The 21,503-nt window shown below is 41.6% G+C and overlaps 1 protein-coding gene across 2 annotated transcripts in view; it reads left to right on the top strand.

Moving 5' to 3' along the window:
* The window catches only part of NPR3 (natriuretic peptide receptor 3), a 54,071-nt gene that overhangs the window by 16,933 nt on the left and 15,635 nt on the right, over window positions 1–21,503 (top strand). For both annotated transcript variants that reach the window (XM_024203054.1, XM_024203053.1), the window contains exon 4: window positions 20,093–20,228. In XM_024203054.1, coding sequence (XP_024058822.1) covers window positions 20,093–20,228 — 136 coding nt within the window. The remainder of the gene's footprint in view (window positions 1–20,092; window positions 20,229–21,503) is intronic.

Below are 21,503 nucleotides of genomic sequence, written 5' to 3'. Positions count from 1 at the left end.
ATCTTTGTCCTTGATGAATTTCTTTAAGCAGTCTTTAACTGATCACTGGTGACAGTCAGAAAAGCAAGTGGTAGAGAGAGTTTTTAGGAAGGCACTAGACAATTAGTTCCCAAACTTTTTAATAAAGCAACCCGCCAGCTGCATTGTGTCTTTTATTTTTTTTTTGACCAAAACCCCAGCAATACCATCCTAATTCCAGCCTGGCGCCGAGAGGAGGCTGTTGGAGAGTGAGCCCACCCTGCACTCACCCTCCAGCAAAGGCTCCTGTCCCATGGGGCGGGGCCTCGCTCCCCATTCCGGTGTTGGGACCTGGTGCCTAGCTTCTATTTATCTACCTAAATAACAGAGATTCTTCCCCAAAAGCCCAGCACCCAACATGCTGCTTTTAGAAAATATGGCCACTTATTTTGGTGTCTAAATGGGAGCTGAGCTCTTCTGATAATCTGGTCTCCAACCTCAATCCTGCTACCCATTGCCAAACTCCAGTTGACTTTAGTAGGTGTAGGATTAGCCCCTAGCGCAGGCTTAGCTCCTGTAGAAGTTTATCTGGACTTGCTTGGATATGGGCTATGGAATCAGGCCGTTAGTAGTTGAAACTTCTCAATGATCCATCTGGAATGGATAGTCAGAATTAGGGACAGTAAAGCAGCCTAACATTACTAGCTAAGATATTGCCGCTGTCATCCTCTGGGAGCTAAACAAGGTATCAGTCAGCTACTCACAACATGCTCTGAACACTTGTAGAGTGATTTGAGACGCTTGGATTAAAGGCATAACATAAGAGCTCTAAGATAAAGGTGCCAGAGACAGCAATGGGAGTGGTTTATCTGATATAAGCATTTGCAACTGTCTCTGTATTGGGGTGAGAATAATTCCAGACAGACATGTTGGTTAAAAAAATGTTTAGCAAGAAACAGTGTTTCAGTTAAAGTATATGCACAGTCCATTTTTATTAAATAACACTAAGCACTTAATGCACTGGCTTAAGGCTTCAGTTTGAAACTTCTTAATACTACCTCTGTTCCTGACTTGGGGGCAGAATTCAGTAAATGCTGTTTTTATATCTAACCCAGTATTCTGAGCTGGGATGATTTTATAACTTTGGATATTTGCTCTTTTGAGGTTAGCAGGCCACCCATGGCTTGTTTTTTCTTCTTATTTAAAAGCTGAAAATTTAACTAATTAAATAAACATTCCAACTGTATTAACAGCACAGCAGCATTGTTTGTTGGGAAAGATGTGTGGAGTTTTTTCTTATCCACTGTCCTCTTCCCAACACTCACAATGAGCACCAGGAAAAGGAAATTGAAGTTCAATTTGCCTGCAAAGCTATCTCACCCAAAGAATGTGAACAAAGTCAAAGCTAAATACGTTATTTAGATCAGCTAGACACTACCTTTTAAAAAGCGACAATCTGTTATTTTTAAGGGTTTAAGTCTTCTAAATGAGAAATGGCCCAGAAGGGAAGCCTCTAAAGCAACTTTTAGGGCTTCACCAATTATCTACAAAAGCTATGTGGGAGGTAGCAGTAGTCATAAAGTTTATCACTTCATCCATAACATCCATGCCAGACTCTTCCCCCATGTGTATTGCCTTACATCATCCTTTAATTGGGATTGTACACGCACAAAGATTAGGGAGGGGGGAAGTAAGCAATTCAGTAAAATCACTGAGAGAGACAGGAAAAATATAACATATTCAATGGTGTATGTCCCATTTGTCTTTCTCAGACCCAGCCAGGCAGGATAAATGCACAGGCAGGCTTTTGTGTCTCTTTTGACTGCATCAGAATAGGAAAGGGTTTGGAGGAAGGGGGGTTATGCCTCTGCCAGGGAATAATTTGTTCAAATGAATAGGTTTATTCAGCGCCTAGAGTGCTTTGCTAATTGTGTTTGAAAGAATAAAAGCAAATCTCATGTTGCTTTTAGCAGCAAGAAAAAAAATGAGTTCACATGCCATCTTTTTAATAAGAAGATTAATTCTGTCAACGAAACATAATAAGGAATTTGGAGCCCAATTCTATGTCAATTGAAGTCAATGGGAGTTTTCCAACTGATTTTAATAGGAGCAAAGTTGAACTCGTGATTGCTAAGTTTTCTGGGTTTAGTAGCCACTCCAGTTTTTTTAATTAAAGATATTGCCTTTACTGCTTCCCTAATGATGGGAAGGACTAATCTCTTGAGTATATTTGGTTCTTAAACAAAAAATACTGAATATTAGTAAGTTGACGAGTGCCAAAAAAGATAAGAAAAGAAATGAATTAGTTTTCCCTCTTACTGTTGATGTCTGTTTAGTTTTTCTGCGGGAGTGGGGAGAGCAGAGAGTGTCTCAGGATATTTTTGAAGTTGTTCAGCTGAACCAGTTAGTACAAAATTTTAGTTATGACTTATAATAAGAACATTGGACTCACTGGAATGTACATGTTTAGCATTGCTAGTCTTATATACTTGCATATTTCCCATAGGTCTCCAGTCTTTTTACTTTGGTTTCACAGATAGTCACATTTCATTTTAGTAAACAGACATATGCATTTGCCTCTATGAAATATTAGAATGCAGGCAGGATAGTCTTTCTTTAAAATACTCGCCAGATATATATATTATATTCCACTAACAAGAAGTTAAGATGTTGAAACTTGCAGGACCTTTTAAAGGTCTTTGTGCATTATGCTTATTGCATTACCGAAAGCTAATATTGGGCCATATCCTGCTCCGATTTAAATTCACAGGAATATTGCCATTGATTTCAAAGGAGCGCAGGATTGGGCCTGTTCTCTTTGAACTAGAGCAGATCGAGCATGTATAGCTCATTTTGCACAAACTGACATTTAAAAAACCCCAGAGCATTCACTAACTGACTTTTCTAGAAGCCAGTAAGTACATCCACTACATTTCATAGTCCCAAAGTAACGTACGAAAAATAACATTCAACTGGAAGTTCCTTATTTAATGGCACAAAAATCTAAGCCCAGCAAAAATGAGGTCATTTGAACAAAAAGTCTTCGGGGATTTAGGTGATAAAGACCTCAGCAGCAGGAAATATGGTAGCAAATAGCAATCCAGTGCCAAAAAAAGAAGCACAAGGTGGCCGTTTGATCCCTTTTTTCCCCAGGATAGAAGTGCTTGTCTCAATGGGTATTCAGAGATGTTGCAGCCCTGGGGGCTCACATTCCAGCTACTGGAGAGGATTGCTTTTATGAGCAGAGCTGCAGTCAGCTATGTTGGACTAAGATTTCAGCATGAGAGAATTTACTGGAGTCAAATAGTTTGAGGTTGTTTTTTGTTTGTTTGTTTTTTTTGAGATGCAACAGAACATGTTCAGTTGCAAATTATGGCCTTGACCTTCAAATCTGCCCATGTGGGCAGACCTGAACACCCATGATGAGGCCCAAATAGAGACAAGAGGCTACCTGTGCTGAGCCTTTAGGCACGCTGGGCTAGATCCTCAGCTAGTAAAAAACCAGTGTCCACTGATTTCAGTGAAGCTAGACTAAATTACACCAGTTGAGGATCTGACTACCTGACAGAAAGGGGAGGGGAGGCTGCAGTGGGGTCAGCCACCTCCCATGCACCCCCTCCTGACATTGGGTCATATTGCAGGCAACCTACCTCAGTTTCCCCCTCAAGGGGCTTCTTAAACTCCACACTGGCTTTTCTCACCTATTCACCACCCTTTCTTGGGGGTCTGAGTTTAGTCACATAAATAAAGTTTTAAAATAAAACTCAAAGTTCCAAAACACAGCCCGTCAGTTTTACCCTCTGGTCAGGTCACTCCCAGGCTTTTCCTGCCCATAATCTCAGCAGGGAAACTCCACGCCACTGGTCTTTCTGCTAGAGCCTGCTCACTCCCAGCAGTCTCCAACCCACTCGACTCCCCAGGCCTTCATGCCTGGGAGCGTTTCCGGCTTGGACAGGCCGCTCCCAGACCCTGTCTGGTTGGAGCCTCAGGTTTCTGGCTTTGACTTCCCACTCCAAGCCCCTTGGTATCAATAGGGTAGTCATATTTCATGTTCCCAAAAAGAGGACACTGCTGGAGGGGGAGAAGGAGATAGAGGGGCGGGTACAGTTGGGAGGTACCTGCAGCAGAGGCACTGGAGTTCGGGGGCAGTGTCGCTCCCTGTCACTGCAGCTGGCACAAGCCCAGGATGCAGCGACAGCCATCAGTCAGCGATTCCGTGGGAACTTTTCCCAGGGAGGGGCCTGGGCAGGCAGGATCCCGCAGTTGTGGCTTGCAGGGGAGGGACCGAGAAGGGGACCAATCGGGGCTCTTTTTGAGCTGCCGCTTATCTGCTCTGCAAAAACCTGGGACATTTCCTGTTATTTGAAAAATCCCCCCAGACAGAGAAAGGAACTCAAAAAAGAGGCCAATGTCTGGGAAAACCCAGACATATAGTAACCCTATTCAGGGTCTTTCCTGCTGAAGCCTTTCTCACTTCCTACAATGTCCTGAACTTCCACCTTCACTGTAGCAACCTGCTATCCTTTGTAGGGAATTACCTGATCCAATCCAGGGGTGCCTCTTCAGTAGTCCAGGTTGGCTATCCCTAAGCTCTGCAGCATTTAGAGGGCAAGCCATCTGTTACAGGGGCGTTCTAAGAATAAATAGATATTATTGGTCCTATGCTGTGTTTGTGATGTTATGCCACATGAACATTTTTATTTACCAAGCGCTGACTGGGTGCTCAGTGCAGTTGTACAAATCACAGAGAGAGATCCAGTCCCTGTCTCAGAGTTTATAATGTAAGTCCTTGATTCTTCTAACACTTACATAAATAGTCCCGTTTAATTCAACAGAACTATTCACAGGTGTAAAGTTACTGACATGCAGGATTGGGACCTAAGTGAGCAGGTGGAACAATATAAACATAGCCAGCCCTGGGTGAAGAAGATTAACATAGAAGGATGCAGGCTTTGTTGTTGTTTTTTTAATAGCTAGGTAACAAGCCTACCGACTTAGGTGGGTTATCATGGTTAGCTTGGTAGAAACAATATATTTTTAGGATGGATTGTGTGAATAAAGAGGATGAGAGTTCTTATGCATATGAGGAATGGAGGGAAGTCTAGGAATCCCAGTAGATCTCCCCCCTTGAACAGAATTAGAGTACTAATAACCTTGGAGGAGGAGTCCAAAAGTGAAACAAAAGGCTTAGTTCATTCCAAGAGGAAAACCTAACATATGAAGAGAGATTGATTGAAAAGACTGGGATTGTTTGCCTCAGAGAAGAGATGAATAAGACGGGGCATGAGAAGGACGTCCAAAACTATGAGATGGCTCAGACATTTCTATTCAGCCTTCCTCACAATACCAGAGCAAGGGGACAGTCAATGGAAGTAATAGGCAGAACATTCAAAACTGATAAAAGGAATTATTTCTTTCACCAAACTTTCAATTATCCAATTAGCCCATGGTGCTCATTGCCACAAGATACCATTGAGGCAAGAATTTAGCAGAATTCCAGAGAGGACTGGATAAATAAAACATATTGACTGGTATCCAGGAATTTAAAAAATAATTTTAAAGTATTTGAAAATGGAGACATAAATAACAGCAGCCTGAGGGTTTGCATTAGCTACCTGCCATCAGGTTTTGCAAGTAAGTATGCACATTTACTCTGGTATTTAATAAAAATTATTCACCATGGCAACGCCTGCATTAGGTGAGCTCTTCAGATGCAGAGAACATTCTTAAAGCAACACACATACCTATATATCTAGAAAGTCTTAGAATAGCAGTGAGACTTGAACACATGCTGTAGTATTTTAAATAATCAAACCCAAGGCTTGTTAGGTTTTCCCCCCCTCTTCTGAAATGGTGAGAGTGGCCATACCCAGGACAAACCTCAGTACAATGAAATCTTCCAAATGACTAAATTTGCAGAGCATAATATGAAGCTAACTTTATTTTTTCATTATCATCATAGAGAATGGTACCCTCTCTATAGAATATTTTAAACAACCTATAGAAATCAATAGCAGGAAGTCTTAGACTGCACTGAAAACAAATTCTCTTCTGGGTAGCCTTTCTTAAGCTATGGTCTTTACACATGGCTGTAAATTGGCTCTTGTCTTACCTTTTTGTGTCAGGTTTTGCCTAGCCACTTTCAGATGTCATCAGCCTGTACGGAACAAATGTCCTGTATTTATTTAAAGGCTTATCTTAGTAGAGTTGACTTCAGTATGAACATTCCTACGGCTCCCCAATAGTGATCTTTCTCCAAATTTTGAGGTTTTACTCATTCTGGCATGAGAAGTACTTAGAAACAACCCAAAAGCTATGTAAAAATCAAGTATTTCAAATGAGGTGGAGTGGTTTTGTGATAAAATCAGCAGTCCAGGACCCCAACATATGTTACATGTTGTGTACAAGGTTCGAATGGCAAACATTTAACAAAAAGTGCCCTCCCTATTTGTCCTATCCTGCGTTGATTTGAACCAGTTAACATATCTAAACAATTGGAACTGAGTCTTTTAGATTTTCAGATTAATTATTATTCTAAAAAACTGGCCTGCTCCTGCAATTTTGAATTTTTACTTAGGATCTAATAAAAGCACTATTCTTTGGGTTACTAGATTATCTTACTTTTCATCTGTAGCCAAAATGCACTAATGGTCACATTATAAGCCATTCAAACCTCTTACCATTAAAATGTAGGCATTCACAAAGCCAGTGTTTTATGCTGCCTTCATAGACTGTCAATAAGGTGACTAGACTAATGTGTTTGAAACAAAAGAATTTCTTCAGCTGGATTGGCATTCCTCTTAATCTTTTCCCTTAGGACTTTGCCCATGTGGGTAGAAATATAACATCTAAATATAGTCTTGTGCTCAGTGTCTTCATTACAAGAGTCAGTAAAGATTTTGTTAAAAGAAGAGCTGAACTTTTGAAGATATGAAAAATGCTTCATGCTTTAAGTCACAAACACACTTTTTCTAGTTATGAATCCTTTCAATAGTCATTTGACAGTAATGTTACACTTTGCACCTCGGATCTAAAAAACTGTTTTATAGATACTAATTTATAGAGTTGGTCAAATATTATTGACTGAATACATTGTTGAGTGAATTTCACCATATTTACAGGAAAACATTATTTGACCTATAATATTTTCAAGTATTTGGCAAGCTCTATATCTAGTTTGATTATATTAATGAATACTTTGATGAATAAAGGCAAAATTAATCTAATAATTTATTCAATTAATAATTTATTTCCAGTGTCAAACAGTGCTACTGATTAGTTAAGCCTGACAACACCTCTGAGGTAAGTAAACACTATACTATAATATTACAATAACTAAGCCACAGAAAGATAAAGTAACCTGCACATGATTACATCACGTTAGTAAGAGAGCTAGAGAGAACTGGGAATAGAAAATCTAGGAATCCTGGGCGAAATCCTGGTCCCATGTAAGTTAATGGCAAAATTCCCACTGATTTCAGTGGAGCCAGGATTGCTCCCCTGATTCCCAGACCCCTGCTCTGACTGACATTCTTGACAGTTCTGGAGGATAATGAGACCTGTGATGTGCAGCAGGGGTTTTCAACCTTTTTCTTTCTGCGGCCCCCCTAACATGCTATAAAAACGCCATGGCCCACATGTGCCACATCAACTGTTATTCTGCATGTAAAATGCAGGCTGGCATTAAGGGGTAGCAATCAGGGCAACTGCTCAGGGACCTACGCCCCAGGGCCCCCATGAAGCTAAGCTGCTCAGGCTTCAGCTTGAGGCCCGGTTGGCAGGGATCAGGCCGGTGGGGCTTTGGCTTTCTTCCCTGAGCCCCAGTGAGTCTAATGCTGGCCCTGCTTGGCAGACCCCCTGAAACCTGCTCGTGGCCCCACAGGGCCCCTGGTTGAGAACTGCTCATGTGTAGCCAAGGGATTTACCTCCTTCCTTAAGGGCTCGGTCTGGAGCACACTGAAGTCAATGGTAAAGACTCCCATTGATTTCAGTAGGCTTGGGATCAGGCCCCAAATCTGCTGAAGCAGGGAGTCTTATTGCCCTTATGCATTTAGTAATCTTAACTCAAGGAATAGTTTTAGGTTATATTTTTGATGCCAGCTGTTTGGTATGTTGCCAGCAGGTAATTAGTGGAAATTTAAGACTATATTTTAGATAATGAGACCAAAGGAATGCCCTAGTAAAAGGTAGAGTAAGCAATAAATAAATAAAACAGTGGGGAACCATTATAATTATTTTGCTGGAGGGATTCTTCCCTGTACTTGTATGTCATTTTCCATTCTGTTATACTCTGTTCTGCATTTTACTGTGTTGCTATCCTGCAGCTTAGAACGGAAATGGGTTTATACTTTAATTCACAATTGTGACAAATGAGCAACTTGTGGCTGTGCCAGCTAAATGATGAGTAAATTAACAACTTAATGATTGCAAATGAAAAATGAGGAAGAAATAATCATAGAAATGTAGGGCTGGAAGGGAACCTCAAGAGGTCATCTGCCCCCAACACTGAGGCGGGACCAAGGAAATCTAAACAATCACCTGTCAGGGATTGATCTAACCTGTTCTTAAAAACTTCTCGTGATGGGGATTCACAACCTCCTTTGGAAGCTTATTCAAGTAGTTAACTATCCTTATAGTTTTAAAGTATTTCCTAATATCTAACCTAAATCTTCCTTGCTGAAGATAAAGTATATTACTTCTTGTCCTACCTTCAATGGGGCATGGAGAACAATTCAGAGCCCCCTTTATAATAGCCTTAACATACCTGAAGATTTATCAGGTCCCCTCTCAGTCTTCTTTTCTCAAGAGTAAACATGCCCATTTTTTTTAAACTTGTCCTAATAGCTCAGGTTTTCTAAGCCTTTTATCATTTTTGTAGTTCTCCTCTGGACTCTCTTCAGTTTGTCTTCATCTTTCTTAAAGTGTGGGGTCCAAAACAGGACACAGTACTCCAGCTGAGGCCTGACAAGTGCTGAGTAGACTAACTCTGCTGCAGGCCCTGACTCCTGACACTTTCATCTAGGCCGCATTTCCCTATTTTGCTTATGAGAATGTCATATGGGCCCATGTCAAAAGCCTTCCTAAAAATCAAGATATATCATGTCTACTGCTTCCATCCATCACCTAGGCAAGTAACCCTATCAAAAAAGAAAATTTAGGTTGTTTTGGCATGATTTGCTCTTGACAAATCCACATTGGGTTTTTCTTTATCACCTTCTTACCCTCTACTTAACTTACAAATTCATTGTTTAATAATTGTTCCAGTATCTTTCCATGTATCAAAGTTAGGCAGACTGGTCTATAATTCCCTGGGTCCCCTTTGTTCCCCTTTTCAAAAATAGGTACTGTGCTTGCCCTTCTCCAGTGGTCTGGGACCTCAGCTGTCAACTATGAGTTTTCAAGGATAATTGCTAAAGGTTCTGAGATTCTACTTCAGCAAATTCCTTAAGTACCCTAGGGTTAATTTCATCAGGCCCTGCCAACTTTAATGCATCTAACTTATCTAATTATTCTGTAATATGTTCTTTCCTTATTCTGTCTTGTGTTCCTCCTCCCTTGTTGTTAATATTAGTTGTGTGCAACATCTGGTCACAATTAACATTTTTAGTGAAGACTGAAGCAAAATAGGCATTAAATACCTCAGCCTGCTTGGTGTCATCCATTATTAGCTCTCCTTCCTGCTGAGTAGTGGACCTATATTTTCCTTCTTTCCTCTTGCTCCTAATGTAGTTATAGAACCTCCTCTTATTGCTTTTTATGTCCCTTGCTAGTTCTAACTCATTTTTTTCCTTAGCCTTTCTGATTTTTACCCTGCATGCTTATGCTATTCTTTTCTACTCATCCTTAGCAATTTGTTTAATTTTCCGCTTTTGTAGGATTCCATTTTGATTTTCAGATCATTAAAGAACTCCTGATGGAGCCATATCTGCTTCTTACTACTCTGCCTGTCTTTTCTTCGTATAGGTATAGTTTGCTGTTGTATCTTTAGTATTGTGCTTTGAGAAACTGCCAGCTCTCCTGAACTCCTTTTTCCCTTAGATTTTCTTCCTATGCAACCCACCTACCATTTCTCTGAGTTTAATGAAGTCTGAATTATGAGGAAGAGATAAATGAAAAGGGATGTTGTGTTTATATTTTTTCTCTATTAAATGACAATAACCTACTCAGATAGAATCCCTAAATTCTCTGGAATTTGTGTAATTTTGTTATAGCTCACTACCAAGTGTTGTTTTTTAATGTTGCTTTACTATAATTTTTATTGAACAATTAGTCAGGTTCTGACCCAAGTGTGGTATTAAAACATATAAAGAGGTAGTTATAGTGGTTAAATACTGCCCTAAATCCTCATGCAGAACTCTCATTGATGCTGAGTTCCAGGTAGAACATGCCCCAGTATTTGTTGTAGATAATATGCTTGCTACTTGGTATTAATTATCCTTTTGTCTAGGAAGAACAGTAATAACAAATCACCAGGCTTACCTCAGCCCACTGGGGTAAATGGTAACCCGTGTCCCAGTGCCAGTGGACAGCTACATTAGTGGAGGGGATGGCAGGCAACATATGCATCATCTCCTCCCGGGGGAAGGAGGTGATTAGCCAAGGGGAGAGCATCTTAAAACTGTGTCCAAGTTATAGAGAAGCACTGTTAGTCGAGGCTAAATCAGCTCATCTCTTGGGCTTCCTGGCCAGCACTGCCAACTTTTGGGGGCTCCAGGCCCACCTCCCAAACAGCAGGGATTGCTAGAGCCTTGTGCCATTGCAACCCCCCACTACAGCTAACTTTTTGCAGCTGAGGTGCATCAGTGGAAGCCAGCAAATCCCAGGACTCAGTCATGCCTGGTTACATTTTCCTTTACATATGTATTGCTCTTATTGCAGGAAATGTAAATGTCATGGATTGCATTCCAGTCAGAATATTGACTATTAATCATATAGTGTGTTTGGAGTGCTATTCAGTACTGCTCAGCAATATATAGTGGAGCAGAAATCACTTTTGGTTACACTGGAGAAAATGTCTTGTTCCAACTGTGCCTGGAGAAGGTTGGGCATGTGATGTGCCCAGGAATGGAAATTGTGGGTAGCCTTCCCTTTCTGGGAGAGGTGCTTTTCGAAATTCCATTTATATAGAAAGATGTCCAAGGTGGAACTAGAAGCACTTCTCTATGATATTTGTACATCCCCCAATTAACGTAGTATTGGAGCACTTCACAATCTTTAATATACTTATTCTCACAGCACCCCTGTGAAGTAAGGACGTGCTCTTAGCCTCATTTTACAGATAGGAAACTGAGGCACAGAGCGACAGGAAGTCTGTAGCAGAGCAAATGATTGACCCTGGGCCTCCCAGACTAGTGGTGTAAACACTGGGCCATCCTTCCCTTCATTTGACTCCACCTCCTCCAGGAAGAAGGTATGAAAAGGCGAACACCAAAAGGCAGATTATTTTCTTTTCTGTTGTTGTGAGGGAGTCGCTGAATGGAGCAGACCTATGGTGAATATTGGAGTGGCACTAAGAGCAGGGATCTTGTTTTAAAACATCTCTGCCACAATGCCTAGGCAGCTGCTTTGCTGTGACCTCTGCTTACTACATTTTAGTTCTCACTGTTGCCATGAGCTCTCCCTTCTGGTTCTTGTATCCACCTTTTCTCTCTTGACTTAGATTGTAAACTTTTTGATCAGCTTTTCATTATGTATGTGAACAGTACCTTGCACAATGGTACCCTGATTCATCACTGGGGTTTCTAAGTGTTACTACAATACAAATAGTAGTAAAGGGAGGGAGAGAGAAGAGGCGATTTCCTTTCCTCCCCACCCCCATGGCCGAAAACAAGCCGTCCCTCTGAGGGTTAAAAGAATGCTGCACCTTAAGAGTTTGCTGTGTTAAAGATCTTGGCTTTGTTTCTCTGACAAGTCTGACAGGTTACACTAAATGTTTTAATCTACAGTATCCGCTTTAATTCTGGGGAGGAGTAAATCAAGCTACACACACAATATGGAATGCCTGTTATTAACATCCACAGATACAGCTTTGCTCGGTGTGAAATATAAAGTGGATGTTTCATCAATGATGAAAAACTTTAACTGTGCATGAACAGGCCCGCTGACCGGAGGGGTAAAAAGGGGGTAATTGCACAGGGGTCTGGGTGATTTAAAAGGGCCCGGGAGCCCTTTTAAATCGCCTGGGCAGGCCCGCAGGGCTCCTAGGCACATGCGGGGTGGTGACTGCTCCAGGCCCTGCGGGCAGGCATGATTGGCCAGCCCAGCGCTATCGGTGCCGGAAGTGACGGAGTCAGTCCCGGAAGTGACAGATTCATCACTTCCGCCCTGGGCCCCACATCCCCTGCTAGGGACGTCCCTGCGGCCCGGAATTGCTGTAGGTGGACCTGTGCATGAATGAATGTTTCTATAACACTGTACTATCTTTCACTGTTACATACAGCCCCTAAGGACCTCATCCTGCAAGCTTACTTAGGTGAGCAGCCCTAGTGACTTCAGTGGGTATAACTCACCTGAGTAAAGGTTGCAGGATGCAGCCCTCAGTCACTACATAACAAAACACCATAACATCTAGTGAGACTTGGAACGCTGTTTATCCTTTAGAAAGCCATTGCCTAGTTCTGATCTAGTGAACAAGTGAGTGCTTGGGCAGATGCCAATTTATTTCTGTATTTCATTCTTTCAACACACAGTGGGCTAAATGCTGCCCTTAGTTACATCCATGATAGCCTGCACTATGTTCTTTTTCAAACGTAAACTGAATATTAAGGAAATGGCCTTTTCTGCACTAGATATGTTTTTCTATTATTATTTTTTCCTCTTTCCCTTAGCAAGAGCTGCTTTTCTTCCTGTTTCTTTGAACCACTAAGCTCCAACTCCATTAGGGAAACAGTCTTGTTGCCTGAGAGAATGGGGTATATTTTCAGCATGTGTGGATTTAAACACACAACTCCCATTAACTGCTTTGAGGCTGTTCCTCTCATTCCAACTGCTGTGTTGCCCTCACGATCTTTCCAGTATCCCACTGAACGTGCAGTATCCCAGTGAACATGCAGGTTTAGGCAACTTGCCGTGTTCCTGCCAACTTAGACAGTACCAAGACACAAAATATTAGTGACAGCTTTATGGCTGAAGCCCAGTGCTTTTTTCTGAAAACACTTAATCTTTGAGGTGGCTTGAAATCCAGATCTGAAGCTGGAGCTCAGCTCTCTTTTAATGGACACTTCCCTGTTCCTCCTGTATACATGAATTGATTAGTGAGTTCATAGTCATAGTCTTTGCCCATACATTAGGCACTCAAGTTTGAAAATATTAGCCATTTCACATAGCTCGAGTGAGGCTGATGCTTAGACCCTTCTCCATCACTAAAATGCTCCATGGTTTTAATATATAATAGGGAGGCTCAGTATTCGGCAATTCTAAACACAAAACACGTTGCTATACATAGAGCAATCAGGATATGGAGAGTTATGGGTCCCCAGTAGCTGTAACTTGGCAGTCTTCCACATAAGTAACATTTTGTATTGCTCTACATGCTGTTAAGGTTAATGCCTTAGTATATATGTACAGTGTGGTCACACTATGGCTGTTTGGGGGATCCATAACTTTGAATTGCCTGACTTTTGAGTATGTAAAAATCACAACCATAGTGTAGCACTGATATAGTTTTTGCATTTAATTTCCTTGGAGGATTATTTTTTATAATGAAACATGACTACAAAGGGCAGAAAGATGGGGAATAGAGGGGAAAGATTGAAAAATGAAAGGAAGAATGTGCATTTATTTGACTATGACCTTTGGCTATGCAACTAGACCATAATTTGCACATTTTTGGATCTCACACATAGGGCGCACTGCACCCTACAATGGGTGTGTAATCTGAAGTTGGTGGTAAGAAGTCTGAGCAGGAAGGTTCTCCACCTCCCTTTATGACAGTCACCAAAGGGGCGCAACAAATCTGGCAGCCTTTTCTGCTGATCACTCATCCAAGCCACACATTGCAGAAAATAGTTTGCCCAACATTCTTCAATGCTTCTAACTTTTAAATCTTAGCTAGCAGAATTATTTATTACCTACAAGATTAGAGGATCTTATAAAAGCTTTTATCAAATTTGGGGCTCTTCCTTGAGTACAGTCTACTGCTGAACTGCACAATTAGTTACTACGGAGACCCAGATTTTGCCTTTAAGCATCCTACAAAGAACTCCTCATAAGTATAGTATCCCCCACTGGATACATTTCATTGAATGTCCATTTATTCCATCACTTTCTACCCCTTTCCACAGTGATGTATTTTCTTCTTACGGAGAGGGGAGGGTGTGTTATTTTTTGCTAGTGAATTTTGCTTTTACTATTGGATGGTCTAACATCTGAATAAACACAAGAAATTCACACATTGCTCTATAAAGTTCAATATCATTCTAAATGGCCATTTTTTATATACCAGTGACCAAGATTTTCAAAAGAGATTAGTGATTTTAGAGTGCCTCAAGTTTCGGATGCACAATTTGAGACACCATAAAGGGGCTTAAACTGATGAGGACCCACTATCTGAAAATGAGGCCACTTTAAAGTATTTAAAGTTGGGCTCCCCAAAATCACTAGTCTTTTTAAATATCTTGGCCACTGTTATTTAAGAAAAAAATAAAAAATATTGCATGTACAGATACCTCAAACATTGCCAAAGAGAATATCATCAAACTTTCCAAAGCAATTCATGTGTGGGCTAAGAACTAACATGAGATATTTTGGATCAAATAGTCTTTGCTTCAGAGAATTATGTGTTTGAAAATAGGGGGTATGTAAGAAAGTGCCTTCTTAGCCATAACTAGTGTGCCTAGTATGCAGGGCCGGAGCTTTCACTAGGCGACCCTAGGCGGTCGCCTAGGGCGGCAGGATTCGGGGGGCGGCATTTTGCTGTCCTCAGCGGAAATTCGGCAGCGGGGGGTCCTTCCGCTCCGGGTCTTCGGTGGAAATTCGGTGGTGGGTCCTTCACTCGCTCCGGGACCCGCCGCCAAAGTGCCCCAAAGACCCGAAGCGGAAGGACCCCCGCCGCCGAATGCTCAGAGGAGGAGCACTGCTGCCTAGGGCGGCAAAAACCCTGGTGCCGCTCCTGCTAGTATGACAGATGGTATATTAAAATTATTTTGTATTTACAGGGTTCCCCCCCCCCCCAAAAAAAAAACCAGTTCTAGTTACAGCTGTAGAGCTACAAAGTGAAACTGGATGAGTGTTATCAAAGACAAATGGAATGGTACCCAATAACGGGAACAGAAGTTCCTTCAGGACAATCTGTGAAATTATCTCAAAGTCATTAAATAGCAAAATAATGAATTAATGTTCATCTTACCGCTATGTCCTCTCCTTTGCAGTATACCTTTCAGCTGCAACAGTGCAACCACTAGAGAGGAACAGCGTAAGAGGGCTCTTTGTTACACATGCCTGTGACACCTTTATTGTGAAAAAGAAAAAAAAATATATCACAGCAATAGGGATTTCCAGATGGTGCAGCAGGAGGATAGGCAGGTAGACTGTAAGTGCTTTATAACATCCCATATTTCCTTGTAAGCATTTGTGCTTGAAAATGCTATGTGACTAATGTGAGGGCTAACCAATGCACAAGGCACTACATAGTTTGGGGTGCCTCTTCCACTAGAAATGGGGGGAATGACTTTTTTTAAACTGGAAAACGTGAAACCAGCAGAATTTCCAGTGTTAGGTTTGCCAGGCCTAAAGCAGACATTACTAAAACTATTAATCTTCAGTACTTTAAGACTGACTGCTTTCAGGAACTCAGGCTGTTTGGATTAAGCCCAGTGTGATGAAAGGGTACCCTATAAGTGTTCTTAGTGGGCACTGGGAATGAAAAGCCAGCTGTGTTCATGTCACATACAAAAGAGCACTTGCATCAGAAGCTGCTACAGTAAAAGAGCATGTTTTAGAATAAGATAGGTCTCATGCCAAAACCAGCTGGTAGAATAGAAATGAGGAGAGCACCAAGAAAAGATAGGAACCATCCAACAGGTGATGTATAAGGAGTTAGGGCAGGAGCCTAATGAAACTAGGTCCAAAAATCCAGTTGAGAAATCCTGGCATCATTGAAGTCAATGGCAAAACTCCCATTGACTTCAGCGGGCCAGGATTTTGAGCTGCCCAACTCTGTCTTTTATTTGTTTGTTTAAAAAAAAAAAAAAAAAAAAAAAAAGAGACATGAAAACCTAAGCCCTCCAATATCCATATAAAGAGGGACTTTCAAAGCGTGAGCTTTTCCACACACAGATCCTACAGTTCCACGCAAACAGCTGCTGGAGAGAGTCTACTGTCTCTCAAGGTAGAAATAATTTTGTCTTCCTGATCTTTAGGCTGTGGCTTCCTTTTAACCTTTGCATTTCATTTTTCTGAAGTTCATTCACATGAACTGTTTGCTCCTTCTGTGGCACTGGCTCTAAACGTTTGGCAGATCTTTTTAAATGAAGCACAGGTGAGAATTAGAAACATCTGCAGCCCCAATTAAGATGTCAGAGAAATTTTAACTTTGATTCTATGAGCTTCAGAGTCAGGATGAACTATGCTTATTGCAGACAGCTGGCTTAAGGACGAAAGAATGTCTTCTGTGTAGTTACATAACAAGGAGCTTGATTATCTTAACACAGCCAATCGACTATGTAATTCTTTATTATCTATGTAACAGCTATTTACTTAACTGGTTACATGTTGTTATCTTTTGGCATTGTATATGCCCAGCTACAACTATGAGAGGTTTAACAGCACTTTATTTGTTCAGATTTTGAGCTGTTCAAAAGCAATTACATTAATGGTAAACTAAATATTGTTTACCATATATTTGGGGATGAGGGGCCCCAGAAATGTCAAGAAGAGACCCACAATGGAGTGAAATCTTTGCTTACTCATTGGCTAGTTGCAGCCCAGGCAGGCACTTTTCCAATATAACTAAACTGTGAGTGAATGGGACCACCCTCCTTGTGGCTGAAAAGATAATTCACTGTGAATTATTGTGCACCAAGCCCAGGATGTGTTGTGGTTTTGAGATGTGAGCAATTGCTTACAGAAGAGGAACACGTGACCAGTTTAAGCGGTATTGCCTTACAATGGGATCCATATTTGAATCCAGGCTCCTAATGTAATTCACTGCATCAGCTGGCAGTGTTATTATTTATTATGTAGTCCTTTTCTAAGCACTGTTGCTTTCTGAAGAACAGAAACATAAAGGCAGTCCCTGCAATCTAAGATTCAGGCACCTATAAGATAAGATATACTGAGATAGAGAGGGGAGAGCAGGACTACATGGTGCAAACTTTATTCACATTGGTGAACACTGACTCGCACGAGTGATCCCACTGAGCTCAAAGTCATCTTCCTTTCACTAGCTGTTTCTTTCCATTGTTACATTTTTTTTTGGTTTATATTGAGCACAAAAATTGGGGGCCGGATTGCAGATTGAATTTGGTCCTGGCATGATTGCACATGGGTGTCTCCTTGTACCCTCCATGTGCTATACCCATGCAGAGGCTAGTCCCAATTGTAGCCCCAGGACACTCTTGTGCAGGGAGCTGTCAAGAGGTATAGCTATGACTACACAGCTCACACTGGCCAGCAGAGCTAATCAGACACAGGGGTGCACACATGGTCCTCTCCTAAAAGGGGCACATATTAGAAGTCAAATTCTTGTTGGTGTGGCTGCTGGGCATAGCATTTCTGCTCCATGACATTGACTTAATGGTAAAATTGGGCCCTTTCTATGTAGGAAAAGTGCTGCAACAGCTTCTTCTACATGGGGCTCAGCTGAGATTGCAGGAGCTTCACGTCAGCACTGAATTTGCGAATATTATTGATTTATAGGGCTGTAGCACCCAGAGGCCCCATTGTATTGGCACTCTGTATACACAGAGATAGTAGGAGTCAGTCTAGGCCCTGAGGAACTTAGTAGCTAAACAAATCGGACGGTTAAAGGGTGGAAGAAAAGCAGCATCTCTCACTCACGCGAATTGAGCCTTGTGCTGGGCTCCATTACATACGTGAAACTCCCATTGAAGTCAGTGTGAGTTGTGCCCACGCGCTAGTGGGCATGATTGGCATACTGCATATACAGTATACAGAACTGTATATATAGTATATATACAGTATACTGCAGAACTGGAATTAATTTGCAAACTGGACACTATCAAATTAGGCCTGAATAAAGACTGGGAGTGGATGGGTCACTACAAAAAGTAATTTTCCCTCTGCTGATACTCACACCTTCTTGTCAACTGTTGGGAATGGGATGTCCACGTTGATTGCATTGGCCTCGTTATCACTACAAAGGTAATTTTCCCTGTTAATATTCACCTTTTCTTGTCAGCTGTTGAGAATAGGCCACTTCCACCTTAATTGAATTGGTCTCATTAGCACTGACCCCGCACTTGGAAGGCAACTCCCATATTTTCATGTGCTGTAATATATATACTGCTTACTGTATTTTTCACTCCATGCATCTGATGAAGTGGGTTTTAGCCCACTAAAGCTTATGCCCAAATAAATTTGTTAGTCTCTAAGTGCCACAAGGACTCCTCGTTGTTTTTGCTGATACAGACTAACACGGCTACCACTCTGAAACCGGTATACATACACACTCTCAGGGGTGCTGGAACTAGGGGTGCTGCTGCACCCCCTGGCTTGAAGTGGTTTCCATCATATACAGGGTTTACAGTTTTGTTCAATGGCTTTCAGCACCCACCACTGTACAAATTGTTCCAACGCCACCGCACACTCTTGTCTTCTTTTTTTAATCACTTCTTAATTGGGTGCATAAAGTAACATTGCATATCACTTCCAAGAAAGCAAGCAAAATTGACTCAGGTTTGGGTTTAGTTGATATTTTGGAGCGTGATCCTATTGAAGCCAATGGCAACACTCTCATTGCCTTCAGTGGGAGCCAGGATCAGGCCCAAATCCTTTCAGGTTCAGTGGGTTTGGCCTGAGCCAGAACCTCAGAACTGAACACCCCAGATTTTGGGGGGAAATGAACCCAAATGTGAGTTCATGTGTGGTCCCTCTCCCTACAGGGCGCTGAACCAAAATCCCCAGCTCCAACCTCCCTGAATTTTGAGGAAGTTTGGATCCAGCACTGAACTTTGCCACCCACTCTCTTGTTTTGACCTCACATCAGGCAAACTTAGCTGGCTTCAACTGAGTTTGAATTTTCAGTTTGAACCCAAAACTTGAAAAAAATAAGATTTCAGACATAGCACCCAAAAAGACTTTTTTTAAATTTGCCCCCTATTGTGAACCAAACCTACCAATTTTTGCACTGCTCTGTTCATAAGTGTTCTGGAGATCAGTGTAAATGTAGCCCTAATGTGAAATCACATTTGCTCTCACTGAAGGGCAGTGCTGGTTTACAATAGCGTATTTGCTTTTTGGATTTATACTGGAAAATGACATTTCATTTAGCTCATGCCATTTACTGAAACAGACGTAAAAGATGGGAAACCAGTTTTCTGGCAACTCCAGAGAACGTTACATAGTACAGAGTAAACAGCTTGCTCTGTTGTTCATTTGCTAGCGGAGAGCTGGTCCGTTGAGCAAGATCCAGAATCAGCAGAAATGGAGGGGAGTAATCATTAAACAAACAAATCTGTCAGCAAAGTCAGAAAAACTTCCTCTCTCCATAAACATAATGGGGAGAGGATATTTTCATATCCAATGAAGTGTGCTGTGTAAAACAGACAATTAACCAGATGTGCTCTCCTGGGGTTTTGGAACAGGCGCATGTCTGCATTAAACTATTGATCCAGTTCTACTAGTCTAGTAAGCCTATGAACTATGGGTGTAAACGCTACCCAGCCAAGGGCTGCAGAATTTGGCCTGAATACAGAAGATGATGTAAGACAATAGTCCTGCAAGATGATGAGGGCCCTCAGGCTAATGAGGATGCGGGCGCTCAGCACCTTATAGAAGGTACTCAGCATCTCAAAGGTATCAGCTGCACAGTTTATACGCAGATTGGCACATGAACTGTGGTATAGTGAATTTCTCCTCTGTATCACTGTTTAGATGTGATAATGAAGCACTATTTGAATGCCAGAGTTGCAGAGAGTAAAAAATAAAAAGATGAATGTTGTTGTCTTGTTCTTAGATTAACATGTTTGTGGAAGGATTCCATGATGCCATTCTCCTCTATGCTCTGGCTTTGCGTGAAGTCCTAAAATATGGCTTTAGCAAGAAGGATGGGGATAAAATTGTTCATCAGACACGGAACAGGACATATGAAGGTAGGTGTCTGCTAGTTGGAATACTGGATTGTATCAGTGTCATTACAACTCAGGCTATTACTGTGTGTGCCGCTTGAGGACCAGGACACAAGAGGTTAAAAAATAGTCAGAATATATGCTCTTCAAATAGACACACTGCATTTTTAAAGATCAAATAATTCACCACTTTGAACATTTTTCATAACATCCCTTTAGGTATTATTCTGCTCAAAGGAACTCCTAATAATTTAATGACCCTCATTAGGGTTGTAAAGAAATGCCAATAACTTTCTCAGGCTCCTTTGTTTTTGAAAAGATTACAGCAGCGTGTCTTACTTCATGTGCATCCACTAGCTCTTGAGCTTGCTTCATTTTTTCCATTTAGCGTTTTTATCTTCACAAGCTGGATTCGATAAAAGCACACGGGTGCCAATTTTTCCTTTGTCGTTGATGCCGTTTGGAGCATTGGAAGGTTTTTCTTCCCTTCTTTTTAAGAGCTTTGTTTGTTATCTCAGATACAGTAACCAAACAGGACTGTGGCTTTTTGGGCCTAATCCCTTAGGCCCTGAGTCTACAGAGATTTCAGCAGATGCGTAACTTTAAACATGTGAGTAGTCCCTCCCGTTGACGTAGTTATGCATGTGCTTAAGTTTTTGCAGAGTATGGGCCTCAGTAAAGAAACAGAGCAGTGTGACATCACCAGACGCACATATCATTTCTTACATTAATCTTTCAGTGTTAGGATTACCAAGATGTCCAGTGGAAGTACTTGAGAAAGAAAATATTTTCCTCACATAAGAAACCAACAATTAACTCAGAAATATAACAGCTCTGAAAGACATCATGGGCCAGATTCTCAGCTGCCATGAGTCTACACTGGGCAGAGTTCAGGAGAAGTGAAGAGGCAGGTAGTTCTAAGCCACGTTTCTGTTCCCCGGTCCTGGGTTCACCAGAAGCTAAGATGATCCCCAGTGAATTTAAAGCAGCCTGGTGACTCCTCTGAATTATGCAGCTAAAGCAGCCCCACAGGCACCACTGCACTAGATCAGGATCAGGTACAGTGCTGTATAACATACTCCATCCCCTCCAAATCATGGCACCCCACAGCACTGTACACCCAGGGGATTTCCCTCTGTCATGAGATTCCTTTTACCGCAGCCTCTCTGAACAGAGAATCCGCCCAAAATGTCCATCTTATATCCCATAATTTTATACTAGAGTCCTCCAAGAACATGCCAAGGTGCGTCTTTGCAAGGTTTCTTATAGAGATATGTGCTCCAAACAGTGGGACTGCCA

The sequence above is a fragment of the Terrapene carolina genome, unplaced genomic scaffold (genome assembly GCF_002925995.2).
Source record: "Terrapene carolina triunguis isolate 2854851 unplaced genomic scaffold, T_m_triunguis-2.0 Scaffold69, whole genome shotgun sequence".
Classification (NCBI taxonomy): Eukaryota; Metazoa; Chordata; order Testudines; family Emydidae; genus Terrapene; species Terrapene triunguis.
This window is presented reverse-complemented; position numbering and strand designations above follow the sequence as displayed.